Source organism: Coturnix japonica, chromosome 10 (assembly GCF_001577835.2).
Source record: "Coturnix japonica isolate 7356 chromosome 10, Coturnix japonica 2.1, whole genome shotgun sequence".
Taxonomy (NCBI): Eukaryota; Metazoa; Chordata; class Aves; order Galliformes; family Phasianidae; genus Coturnix; species Coturnix japonica.
The window spans coordinates 7955094-7968904 of NC_029525.1; the positions used below are offsets into that span (position 1 = coordinate 7955094).

At 43.4% G+C, this 13811-nt stretch overlaps 1 protein-coding gene across 1 annotated transcript; it reads left to right on the top strand.

The window, feature by feature from the left end:
• The first annotated feature begins 3601 nt into the window (after positions 1-3601).
• Positions 3602-12062, top strand: LYSMD2 (LysM domain containing 2). Its single transcript, XM_015872997.1, has 3 exons — positions 3602-3901; positions 8562-8899; positions 11278-12062. Exons 1-3 carry the CDS (start codon positions 3704-3706, stop codon positions 11327-11329), a joined length of 588 nt encoding a protein of 195 aa, XP_015728483.1. The 5' UTR covers positions 3602-3703; the 3' UTR covers positions 11330-12062.
• The last annotated feature ends 1749 nt before the right edge of the window (positions 12063-13811 follow it).

The following is a 13811-nucleotide window of genomic DNA, read 5'->3' on the forward strand; positions in this document are numbered from 1 at the left end:
GGACAGCTGAGAGAAATAGGGTCAGTGAGCGGGAATAAGGATGAGTTCAGTAGTGCATGGAGGGGAAGGGTTCGATAAGCTGCTCTGGATTTTTGGGCATCAGCTGACTTCATTCACATGTTTAGGGAATTCTGGAGCTTCCCTGGATCCTTGACTGATTAACCGTAGGTACAGTTCAATAGAGGACACATAAGCTATAAGCCTGTGTAGATTCAATGAGTTACTCTTGACCTGCTGAAACAGGACACACAAAGCTGACTGTAAAAAAAAACAAATAGCCTAAAAGTAATCACAGCGATATATAATGTCTTCTCCTCTGTGCTCCTTCCTTTAATTAAGAAAGCTCCCTTTAGCTCAGCTACAACTGGAACTACTTTGGCAAGTGATGCACGTAATGACACTAAAGAAAAAACACCTACTCTGACAAATGAATATTGAGAAAATTTATTTCTGTCTGAATAAAGCATTTCTGGTGGTGAATCATCTGTTTACAGGTCTTCTGATAAAATATTCTCCAACCAGAACTGCTCAGACTGAGAAAGCCACACACGGGGAAGCACTGGGCTGAAGAATGATGCTCACTCATTACCAGCCCTCGGCTGCGTTGCTCACATCCTTTGTGACAAGGCTGTCTTGCCTGCACTTACTGCTGGGTATACACGCCAGGGGAGGTGCCACCAACTATCATATTACAGCCAGATTTATTGTATTCACTGTTTCTTTAATTAAAAGGCTAGAGCAGGGGTTAGCTGTGCTGAATCTGAATTCAGCAGGGGAAGGCAGGCGGTGTTGTTCACTCAGCACATCAGCTGCCGAAGGGCTCAGCAGAGGCAGCAGCTATCACTGCCTGCAAACCTATAAGCCATTTTGGGAGGCAAAAGGTGTGCTACTAATAATCTCCTGTCATGAGTACTTTGAGTAAATGTGAAAGGGACCATTTAGTGATGCACTAAAAGGTAAGTCAACATCCATCCATCCCTCTGTGTCTGGAACAGCAAACTCGGTATAGCAATCAGCAAGGCATGAATTGAGGTTACAGCCTGATGTGCTAGCTGTAAAGTGAGCACATTTAACCCAGGTGTCATTGAGGACAGCAGACACCGTCCCAGGGTGCCATCCTGACAACCACTGCAGCGTAGCACAACACTTTATGATGCTAATGTTGCGGCTCCAAATGCTTCCTCCTCCTGTGCTGCTGAACTACCTGCCTGACAACTCACTAACCAAGCAGGGCTACGAACAGCTTGATTTCCAAGGTCTTCATGACCTAAAGGAAAAGTTGAAAAACAAGAAGGCTTAAAAAAACACAAACACACCAAAACCTGAACAAAGCCACAGAGTTTGATGGCCGGAGGCTGCCCCTCAAGTCATTGGATAGCTTGCCCCCCACTCCTCCAAAGCAGCATCAGCTGCAACTCTCTGTCTGCGCAGTGCTCTGCTGGGTACAGCTTCTGGCCCCATGATCCAAAGTCTAATAAGGCCACAGATGGTCCACTCCGACGTGCAAAACAGCAGTTCCATCGTGCACCTTCACCCCACCTGTTTGCAGTGGAAGTAATGGAGGATCACTCAAAGGCTGCCTGCCTTTCCAGCACACATAGAGAACAAGCATCAGCCAGCCGGCACCATCCCCCTCCAGCAGCTCACACCAGAAGGTAAAAACACTTTGAGGAAATGCAGCACCCCTGTGGTAGCACAACCAGCCCTTGCCGCAGGACCCAAACCACTTGCATGCCTTCCTGTGTAAGACTGCTTCAATCAGCACACGGCTTTACAAGACTCGTTACCAAGCAATGCACAAAAACAGCTGTAGGCAATGAAGAAGGCAATGAGAGCCCTTGCATGGATAGTCACACACCTAGGATGCAGCTGAGAAAGATATTCAACTTCTGCAAATGATGAGGAAGGGGAACAAATGAAACTTCACTGGCACTTCATACAGGAAGCCAAAAAAGCTCTGAGAATGTAAACTCGGTACATGATATTGTAACACTCAAGTAACCTTATTACAGAAGCCCATAGTAACCTCTGCTGAGAGCATTAAATATTAATGCAGGCTCACAGAGGCTACTGCTACATAATGGGCTTATTTTGATGAGGAATACACACAGCTTAAGTAACGTGCATCAGCTCACACAAACCTACTTTCCTTTTGAATTTATTCAGATCCTTCTCTCTTTGCTGCAATTAATTAGAGAACCCGGGGCTGTTATTTTTAAAGGGCAGGATTTGCCTCTGATCTCTGTCCTACATTGCACTGTTTTCCAGCAGAGGCTGCAGCATAAGCAGAGGCAGGCAGTGTTGCTCCATACAGCTCCATTGCTGGGGGCAGCCCTGTTTTGATCTCTTCTGTCCTGGCTGCTGTGAACCAGCCAAACCTTATATGTTCCTGAAGTTAAAGCAGCCCTATTGTGGCTGATCCCTGTACCCACGTTGCTACAAGCGTTATAAGTTGTGAGGTCTCTAACTTGCTTGGTAAGTAACATCAGGTAATGCTCCATTTCATTTAACACCTCACAAGGCAAATTCTGCCCGACACTTCTTTTCTGGTAAAATAACTGCTGACTATCTAACCATTAACAGAATGATTACCCAGCTAAAAGGCACTTTCCTCTCCACTTGGCCATTAAGTTATATGGGCTGTCTTAATAAGGTTCAGCTGATACTGATCTCTAGTTTAGAAGCTTCCTGATTTCAGCTTGTTGACCTATAAAATAAATAAATCAAGACCATTGTGCACTAACTGACCTAGATATGGATTACTTTCGGAGATAAAAGGGCAGCCAGGAGCCCCCAGGAACAGGCAGGCAATGGACTGCATACATTTAATACTGCTAGTTGTGCAGAAAGATTCATCGTGTTCTACTGAAAAAAAGAAATATCCTCAGAACTACTTTAGGAAGATGAGACCAATCCCTGCCACAGACACATCACTCATTGCTAGAATTACTTTTATGAGCAAACACTAAATTACTAAGCTGTAATTCCAGGTAAGTTTGTCCTTAGCCAGTTCCTGTACAGTGGTGTTACAGGAGAACACAAGGCCTGTTATCTAGGTCTGAATGCCTCCCAAGGGAAAAAGCGAAGAGAGGTTTCCCCTTCTCCCCACCTACAGCTCTGGGAAACCCTCAGGTGAAGCAAACACTTCACAGAGCTGTGTTGAGGGCTCTGAAATGAAAGCTTTCACTTAAAACAGCTACATTTAAAGCTGGTACAGCTGCAGCAGCAACCTCCATGTGAAATGAGGAATGGATGTAATGATGTCTGCAGACTCATGGGGATGACTCAGGGGAGGGAACTCCTCAGTCACATACAAGTCTGATTAGAGCATCAAGTCCAATGCCCGATTAGGTGACATCAGAATTACCACTTTAGCTCAAGAAATAGGTCTGGGCAAGCACAGCCCTGCTGAACTGGCAGCTCAAGTGGCAGAGGTCACTCCAGGCTCACAGCACAGGCCGCAGTCCGGCTCTCAGCATTACAGCGTCTCATCGCTCCCGCCGTGCGGTGCTGCACTGAGCTCACCGCACACCGCGCCTCACACACGGCTCGGCCCCGCACCGCCCCGCTCCAGGCCGCACTGCGCACGCTCCCCGCCGTCACGCAGGCGCCGTTACCGTCACGTTACCGCCGGCCGGGGGGGGAAGATGGCGGCTGCCGAGCGGGCGCGGGGCCGCGGGCGCTGAGACGCGGCGGGGGCAGCATGGCCGAGTCACAGCGCGACGAGCCGCCCGGCGGGCCGGAGTCGGAGGCCGAGCTGTCCCAGCGGCTGGCCCTCATCAAGGCCCGCTCGTACGGCAGCACGGCCAGCGTGGCGGCGCCGTTGGCGGAACGCTACGTGGAGCATCGTCTCAGCGCCGGGGACACGCTGCAGGGCATCGCCCTCAAGTACGGCGTCACGGTAAGGAACGCGGCTCTGCACGGCGCTGGGTGCGGTTCCGTATCCCCGGCAGTAACGGGATGCGCTTCTACACCGGGGAATCTGCGCTCGCACCGCACTAAGCTCAGATTGCAGAGAACTGGGGTTACATTTATCATCAGAAAGCACGGTACGTTGATATCAACGCGTTGGCTGCGACCAGATTTCCTGCAGACAGCTTCAGGGCTAAATACTGCCCCTGCTCACCCGACTCAGACTAGAGAAGAGAAGGTTGTGGGGTGACCTCATTGCAGCCTTTCAATACCTGAAGGGAACTTACTCCCAGGAGGGGAGTAAACTCTTTGAAAGGGCTGACAATAGCAGGACACGGGGAAGTGGTTTTAAGTTGAAAGAGGGAAGATTTAGGTTGGATGTTAGGGGGAAGTTCTTCTAGGAGGAGTGGTTAGCCCTGGAACAGGCTTGCCCAGGGAGGTTTGTGGATGCCCCGTCCTTGGAACAAGACCAGGTTGGACGGGGCCCTGGGCAACCTGATCTAGTAAAGGTGTATGTTTGGTGGCCCTGCCAGGCAGGGGGTTGGAACTACATGATCCTTGAGGTCCCTTCCAACCCGGGTCATTCTGCGATTCTGTGACTCGCAGCTGGCTCAGAAGCGCTGCTGGTTTTGCATCCCCTAGAAAGGACAGCACGCTCTCATGGAACACTCAGTCTGTTCCATGAGGTTCAACAGCAGCCCCGACACACCAGGTTGTTCCCTATCGCACTGACCTTCCCACACACCTGAAGCCCAGCAGGCCGGCAGGATTGCAGTGGTACCAACATACATGGGGTGAAGCAGTTGGTGAGCACAGCCAGCAGCACAGGCATACAATGAACATCAGCTGCAGAGAGCACCCAACAGTTGGGTTCTCTCCTGAAGAGGTACAGCACAGTCCCACATTAGTAGGTTGAATATAATGGGTTTCCTTTCCCTCCTCTAGCTCCAAAAATTGCAGTTCCATCTCAGCTGAAATGAAGTTGTGGATCAGACCTGTCCCATCTAAAGTGCTTAACTTACAGATGATAACTTTGTACTGTGAGGCATTAAATGAACTTTTGCTGTGCTAATGACACATTTCAAGTATAAATGCTGGTTTTAAGACCTCCTTTGTTGTTTCTTTGTTGCAAGTATCTTGCCTACAAACCAGCGCTGCTTCACTGTAGACTCCAATTCAGAATGGTTAAACTGACATGGAATCTCCCTCAGGGTACTGCCAAGTTAGCTGCAATCAGTCATTTGTTATTGCCCTAATGGTTTCATCCCGAGGTATGAATGCATGCAAACATGCTGGCTTTAAGCAAAACGAAGGCTCTTACACGTTCACACAAGGACAGGGACTGACTTCCTCTGAGGAATAGCTACATTTGCTTCCTACACCCTGTATAGTTGTGTAGGTGCTGAGGGGTGCTGTGCAACATCACAATTATCTCAGGCTGTCCTTGCCTCCAGCATTACTGTTTCTATAAGTTTCCCCATGTAGTTTTCCTCAAGGGGAGTTACTTTGTAGCAGAAGACATCCTGTCCCATGCCTGAGAGGCCATGACACATAAACAATTTGAGATAGATGGAAATAACATTTTGGAGAGATCTGTATGATTTGTTTGGCCTCACTGACTGCTGCCCTTCTTCCTTCCCCAGCTGCTATTAATCTTGCATGGCTGAGGTTCATGAGATATTCCTTTGAACACTTAATTATTTAACTCTGGGAATTAGTAGCTCACGTGTTCAGTATCATATTTATGGTTCACATAGAGCACCATTTTATTTCTTACAAAGGGGTCCCTTTTAGTGGGGGAAGAATGAGGTCTGCTTGTTAAACTGTGAAGCAGTTTTGATGAATTCAGCACCAGTTTACCTATTAGTGCTGCTTCACATTAAGAGGAAAGGCTTTTTCTATTGCAGATCCAGCTAACAGAAATCAGTTTGTTTTCTAGCACAGAAAAAACTGGCGTTAAATTCAGTTCTCCATACATCTATGAACGTAGGAGTTACAGTTGTAAGAGTAGAATGTAGCACATTAAGTAATGTGTTCAAGACTCTAAAATGATATTCACTTCAGAGACATATTTCTTATTTCATTGTTACTAATGCAGGTTTGCAGCCTTTCCAAATGTCACCAGATAGTATTTAAAGGGTGGTCCAGGAAGAATTAACCAGGGATAGTGTTGCACTGAAGTAGGATAGGGAGTAGCAGTACAATGCATTATTTATCAGCTACTGAAGCATCAGCATCCTAGTTCCCTTGTTAAAGGAATCAAAGGTTGGAATAGGATTTTTTGTCTTTTATTGTTGTTTTCACAGAATAGCTTTACCTTGCATTTTAGATGTGAGTTTTTAGTAGCCTTCAAGAAAGCCATTGACTTTCAGAAGTGTTGAAAATTGTCATTTAAACTTGCACCTGATGCTTTATGAATCTTGCTATCAAGCCAGGCAAAGCTTCCTTTGTGGCATTCCAATAGTACTTTGTTTGGGAGAGAGCTTAGAGATATGCCCTTTACTACATAAGGGACACTAAAGAGAGTTTCTAGTCTTCAAGAGCTGGAACAGTGATGATCTCCTCTTTGAGAGTTTCTCAGACTCAATGCTAGTTACTCAGCTTTTGAAAGATATTAAATCCACTTGTGCCTTCATCTTAGCTAATTACTGCAACTGGCTGCATCATCTCTGAAGATGAGACCATTTTTTTTGTCTATTTGATAGGTAGGAATAATTCAATGCTGAGTTTGATTTCATTGTTCTCTATATTCTCACTGATACACAACCTTTCTAGAGGCAGCCTCTTATTTTGTTTGGCCAGTATTTCATCAGGCTTCCAAGATTCAAGCAAATCATCCACATACAACATAACAGCTGTTACTACTGCACAAACGTGTAACAGCAGTAGAGCAGATGGTCTTATTGCACACAACAGATAAACTTTTCACGTGCAGTAGTTTATTCTAGCTCTGCCAGTGGCCACACATCACTTAGCCTGGAGCATATGAGCATGCTGAGAATTCACATCCTCACCCTTCACTGATTTTCATATGTAAACAGAAGCAGTCTCTGGCCAGAGCAGAACACCTGGAAGCTCTTTCAATTACATCTTTCTCCTACATTTTCTTCTTAAATCTGCTGTGAGGTAGAGCACATTCAGAAGAGGCAGATTAACATCTTCGCTGTAAGAAAGGAACAGGTTTAACACATCAGCAGAGTTGTTCTCTTTTGCCATTGGAAAGGACACCAAGCAGTGGCAGAAGAACGTTTAGAAGAGCTTAAAAATGGTGAACGTAAGATAAGAAGAGCAATTTTTCCATCATCCTTTAGGTAAATTCCAGTTACTTCAGACTGCAGCAGTGAATGGCCAGTGCTTGCAGCTCTCAGCACTTTTCTGGGGAGAAACTGTAGCAGTAAAGTTCCTATTATGACAAGACTTAACATTTTTTTATTCTTGCACAGTTTCACTCTCTCTAGTTTAATAAAAAGTTATAACGCCGCCTCTCTGCACTAGAGGAATATTTGCAGTTTTCTTTCCACTTGTTTTCAAGCAGGTTTTATTCAGAGCATGTCTATCATTGTGCTATAATTATGAATCACTGCCTATTGCAGTCACCAGGTGACTACGACTTTTGCTGGTAAAGTCATTTAATTGTAGACAGTCAATTCTGGTGTGAGGTTTTTTTCTTAATAACTTGCAGTTGAGAAATAGAAAGTCAGCTTAACTCACTGACTTAAAAGGAAATTTTGATGAGTGAGAACTTCATATTCTATACAGGGAGGCAATAATAAGCATACACTACAGCCTTTTCTTTGTAGAGCAACCCAAGATGGTATTATGAACTCACATTAAGTATAGAACAATTGAGGTTCCATGCACATTAGTACTTAGAAAGGTGTGTCTGCTTCATGCTTCTGTTATAATATGGCATTTGATGATGTGTAGGTTACAGAACATTCCAAGAAAAGTTGCATAGAAAATACTTAAGTTATGTAGTTGTTCCTATGCATTCTGATGTAGAAGTGTTTGTTAACCACACCACTGAATTCAGTGTAATGGAGAAGTGTAGCATATAGGCTATTTAGTTGTATTGCAAATTGCTTAGAGGGCCTTGTATCCTTTTCCCAGCTTCTCAATGAATCTTCAGCTGAAATCTGAACTTAATATATATTAACGTTGGGGAAAAAAACAACGTGATGAGGCATACACTGCTCTCCCAGTGTTTGTAGTGCTCCCTGTTCATGACTAACACATCCTAGGATGTTTGATGTAACTATCAGCCCCTTGTTTATACTATGCATGCTTTTCACCAGAATAGTTTCCTTGTAGCAGCTGTTAGCAGCTCTGAGCCTTACTCTAATGGAAATCCAAACCAGCAGCTCTTCTGCTTTTTCCTGAATGTTCATATGAGTCTGTAATGAGATTGGAAGAGCATTTGAGAAATAGGACTTCAAGAAGGACCAGTAGTGTGGAGTCAATTCTGTATGCAAGGGAGAAGCTACAATGTTGGATTTCTAAAGTCACTTTGAATGTGAAATAATCTTTTTGAAATCACTGCTACTGTTAAGTGTTGTCCTATTGGAAGCAGAGGTTACTGCAGTGCCTTAGAAAGGTGACATTTTATACTTAACCAAAACTCAATTTACATTTTTTCCTATCTTTTTCAGATGGAACAAATTAAGAGGGCAAACAAACTGTTCACTAATGACTGTATATTTCTGAGGAAAACCCTGAATATTCCCGTTATATCAGAGAAACCATTACTGTTCAATGGACTTAATTCACTGGAGTCTCCTGAGAATGAAACGGTTGACAGCTCCCCTTCTTGTGAAGAAGGGCCATTGACAGTTCAGGAAGAAAGTAGCTCTTCTCCCAGTCCTCAAGAAGCTGACAGTCAGCCCACTGCACCGGAGGAACTGTCTGCCAAAGATTTTCTTCAGAGATTGGACTTGCAGATTAAATTATCCAAACAAGCAGCCAGAAAACTAAAAGATGACAGTGTCAGGTAAATGCCACTTTCAGTATTAAGCATCTTCATTTCATCCTGGAGGCTTTTCAGTCTAAACTGAGCCTTCTTTGTGGTGCATCTCAGACAGCAGCTGTAGTTTTGTCCACAGCATGTCTACATTATCATCATGCACAAGACACATATACAGTATATCACTCTAGCAGGTGCCTTGACATGGTGGTTTAAGGCTGCCCCAGTATACACTGTTCACAGAATTTCAGTACTACTCTATGGAACCTACAGCGCCAGCATTCTCCAAGATGTTATGCTATGTAAGTAGGCAACTATTTAAGCAAACCTAATTTGCTGCAGAGTACTAAGCCAAAGCCTATGTGGAAGCTGACACAGGAAGCTGTTTCTCCTGTCCCAAGCCAACTCACAACATGCTCCACACTACAGTTTCTTTCATTTATTGGCCTTACCTCCTTTCTCTATGCAGTCCCTCCTTCATGGATCCACTTATGTAGACTTTAGTATTTTATATTGCAACCAGAAGTTCCTATGTATTTTAATCCTACAAAAAGTAGTACCTTTTAACATTTGCCAGTGATAGCATTTCTCATGACAATAATAGAAGGAACCCCTGCAGGGAACTAGCATCTCTTCTCTTGCTATGGGGATCTGGAGAGAGGTTGTGCCAGCAAATACAAACTTTGCTTTTGCAAACTTGTATAATGCAAAGCTTCCACTGTCATCCCAGCTCACTTCAAATACTGATACCTTCAAGGATCAAATCTGTGGAGCTTAGAAACTGAAATTTGGCTTAGCAATGCTTTTGGTATCAGACAGTTGAACTACAGAGATCTAATAGAATCTCTTTGTACTTAATATTTTAGGGTAGTGCGGTAGGCTAGAACACTAAGGCCATCTGCTGTGCTTCTGGGACAGGTCATGTCTTTCTGCAACTGCATTTTCAGTGACAGATTTGGGAAACACTATAATTGAATACAGCCACTCTAATCATTATTGCTTATATGAGCCAATGTAATTAACCAGCATGCAGCGCTGGAACAGAGCCTTATGTTGTTATGTGCTCAGTTGCCTGGAACTGAGAGTAGAAAAGAATGTGCTGAAGATCTGAAATTTATAACAAGTTCATTTAATTTGTCTAATAATTATTAGCCACCAGCTAAGAAAACATAAATGAAACCTGTGGGAAAAAAAAAAGTCACATTTTCAGGTTTCTAAAAGCTGAGCTCATGAGCTTAGATTGCTGCCTTGTACCTGTGGATGCTAAAAGCATCCAAGGGTTGGATTAAAGTTTCTCAGTCACAAGTGTGCTACAGATATAGTTATTAGTATGCATCAGCCCATAATAACATGCAATAGCTTGCAGCAGATCTCCTGTGCTTGCATTCTGCTGCGATAAGTGGCAACAGCATACAAGAAGAGACAGCACTACAAAACATTGTAATGTTTTGCTGTTCCTCTTCCTGAAGGGGGACAGTGCAGTGACTTAATCACTTTGCTATTTTAAGCATCTTAAAGTGAAAGAAGAAAATTGCTCAGTCACTAAACATACACACACTGCCTTGTTGTTGCTTATGGGCTTTAGACCAAAGCTGCTACTATATAATCTTTCTTCATGTAAAGCTTCTTTTTTTGTTGTTTTTAGACCACCTGTAATAAGTTGTATTTACTACAGTACAGTTCTAAAGATCTACAACAGTAGTATTTTCTGACCATTACTTTGGAGATAAGTGTTTTCAGTCTCTTTGTTTAGCACAGTCCTGCAGCCTGAAATAAAAGGCTAGAAGCTGTTCTTGCTAACCCGTATCACAGTAGACCTGAGCCTTGGTTAGAAGATTTTTTCCCCCCCCTCACATTGTTTCAAGCAGTCCCCTATTTTATGTCCCTGCCACAAAGAGGAACCTCTCAAAGTTGGCTGTGACCCAAATGCCAGTCTTCTACCAGAGATGAACAGCTTGGACTAGTTTTGTGGTCTTGTTACTTTGGTAGGCTAATTATTTTGGTTCTGCCATCACCACACAGCCCTGCAATAACTACATGTTTAACCAAGCCCTTGCTTTCTGGGAGGCTTAATTTTTTCAGCAAGTTGTTTCAAGACAAAAAGCAATATCTTGAGAAGTTTTTGGCTGGACTACTCAGAAAAAGGGAAGGTTTGTGCAAATGAGCATAATTTACTAAACTGCTTGATTACTCATTGTTCTCCCTCCCCTCCCCCCCATTTCTATTCTGAGAGGATAAGGTATATGAAATTTGAGTTGTAGCTAATGATGTTTAAGAAGTTCACACAAAAGTCTTTTCTATTTTGACCCACTGGGAAAACTGGCTATTTGCATTTCTGAGACAGCTTTACTGTTGAAGTATGATATCTGTTCCTAATCTGATGCTTATGGTCATTCTCTTTCTAGAGAGGAGGAGAATGAGGAAGATCCCTATGCAACTTCTTCATATCACCAGTAGAAGACAGATGTGACGACCTGAAAACTTCCCATGAAATCAGTTCTTAAAGAACTAAGTGGTCAGTAATTCAAAAAAGTCTTTTGGACTCATCATCATGATGTACTTTGTATAAGTCATGAATGGGTAATTGCACTGAAATTGACCTCTTCTGCCTTCCGTAGGTTAATGTCCGTATGCTATATCAACAAAGGGTTTAAGCCTTCCAAATCTAGCAATGGCCTTTATGCCCCTTCTGTGCAAACTGTAGCATGGTAGCAACAATATATCCTTGAGGTCACCCTTTAAGCAGGATGTTGATCTTTAGTAAAGATTTTGTAAATACTTGTTAAAGTGAAATTTGTTTTAAGTATTTAAAATGTTAAATAAGTTTGCTTGTAAAAAAACAAACCATAAACAAAGATTTACTTACTCTGCAGACACAGACAAGTTTGCTGTGGAAGCTGTGTCTACTTCAGGGCGGCAGAAATTGCCTCTGAACTGTGTGTCTGTGTGGGTATAAGAACACTGGTTTATTGCTTGAGAGGGGCATTTGACTTGTTTTGTTTAGTTAAAGCCTTCATCATTACTGAACTGTCAGCAAACTGGATTTTTGCTAATAAAATGGAAGAGTTACAGCAAGAGAGTTTTCTTTTGTGAAATACAGCATTGGAATATCAGATGTGTGTTCTTGTGTGCAGCTGTATATTGTGTGGTTTTAATTTAATAAATAAAGAAATTCCAGTGTGTTTGTTCATTATGAAGTCAGCTTGATTCTAGTCTGGCTCTTGCGAAGAATGACTTATCCAATTACATGATCTGTTAGATGCTAATTTTATGGCAAATACGGTCCTTTACCATACATGAAGCTCTGCCCCTGTTTCTTCCTCTAAATACACAGAAGTTTCTTAACCTGTGGGTTTACTGTTTATGAGAAATATTTACTGCTAATGAGACTCCCAATGACTATTTGATCTACGTAGTTGTGCAGTCAACCAAAACCTTTCATTAAAGTTAACAAGAAACGCTGGGAAGCCTTCACTATTCACTGTGCAGATTGACCCCACCTGAGCTCAGGAAGACAGAGTGCAGACCACATTGAGTCTTTGTCCTTTAGCTGACACACGAGCATCATCTTAATCATACAAGATATTTCCCTCAGTCATTCAATAAGCTTTACTAATCTTTTCAGTAAAGAATTGCTGCATCCCTACAACAACAGATGCCGCTTCCTTTTTATTAGCTCCCAGATCCACTAAGACTAGAAATAAGCTGTACCAAAATAACCAACCCCAAACAAAAACGCACATACACCTTGAAATAAAAGTTTTGATCCCAACAGGGATTGGTATTGCCCCAGAGCTTGCAGTAATTCACATCCAGCAGGTTCATTCAAGTTTTCTCTTAACACTGACGCTGCAGAAGTCTGCAGTGGCACACAAGCTACCAAGGAAGAAGGGAACTTCATAGTAAAGAAAATAAAGCATTGACCTTTAATGAAAGCAGCAATAGAGTTTTAAAATCAGTTTTTAAAAAATGCAGTAGATATTTTTGATTGTTGCTCAGAGACACTCATTTCAGCTGTTGTCAGTTAATTCTAGTAGGACATATCCACATCCAGAATAAACGTTTTCAAAGAGGTCCAGGTTTAAAAATCAAATACATTTTGCAGCCTTTCAGAAAAAAATATTAAACTTCTCCTTCTGAAGACTTGCAGTTTCAATACCTCCTCCTTATCCAGCCCACAGCCCAGGGGTGTTCTGTTAACAGGTCAGAAACACAGGCAGACAGCCATCCCCCACACCTTTCTCCACAGATGGGAGCAACCACAGGTTTCAGTTGGGCCTCAGCACTCTGACAGGGCCCTCTTCTCACAGAGCTGTGCAGGGACAGGCCTCACAGCCACAAAAACACATCTTCAGCACTTGAATCCCCAAACTAGAGAACTCCATCCAACCAAACCATGGGACAGAGTGCTTGTTATGACTTTTTGGGCCTCCTAGCAGGCCATAGGGCCTACAGAGAACAGTTGGGCCTAGCCAAGCCCTCAGGGCTCTACTAGCTCTCCTCAGTGGTGCTGGGAAGTCAGAAGGCTACTCTGTACAACCAGCTCCTGCCTGAGGCAGCCCTGAGAGAAGCCATGCCTGAAAACAATACATCTGCAATATGTAAAGAGTAATACAAGATGGAGTTTACTCTGTAAACAACAGATCCTAAAATAAGCGATTTCAGCATTCCTTGTTATAATGCAATGGAAAGCACAGCAGAGACAGCAGAGCAGCAAGATCCCAGGATGCAGCAGTTAAGGATTAACTCAAACACAATAACCACAAGCAAAGCAATAAAGGAGAGCAGCTGCTTACCTTCAGAAGGCCTCAGGTACGTAAGGATATCCAGCAAAACACCCCTGCTTTCACTGCCAACACTTAAATGAGGTGTGGGAAGGGGTGGATCCTGGCTGCGCCCCTTCCAGTCACTCAGGTGCATTAAATTGCATGCTCCTGAG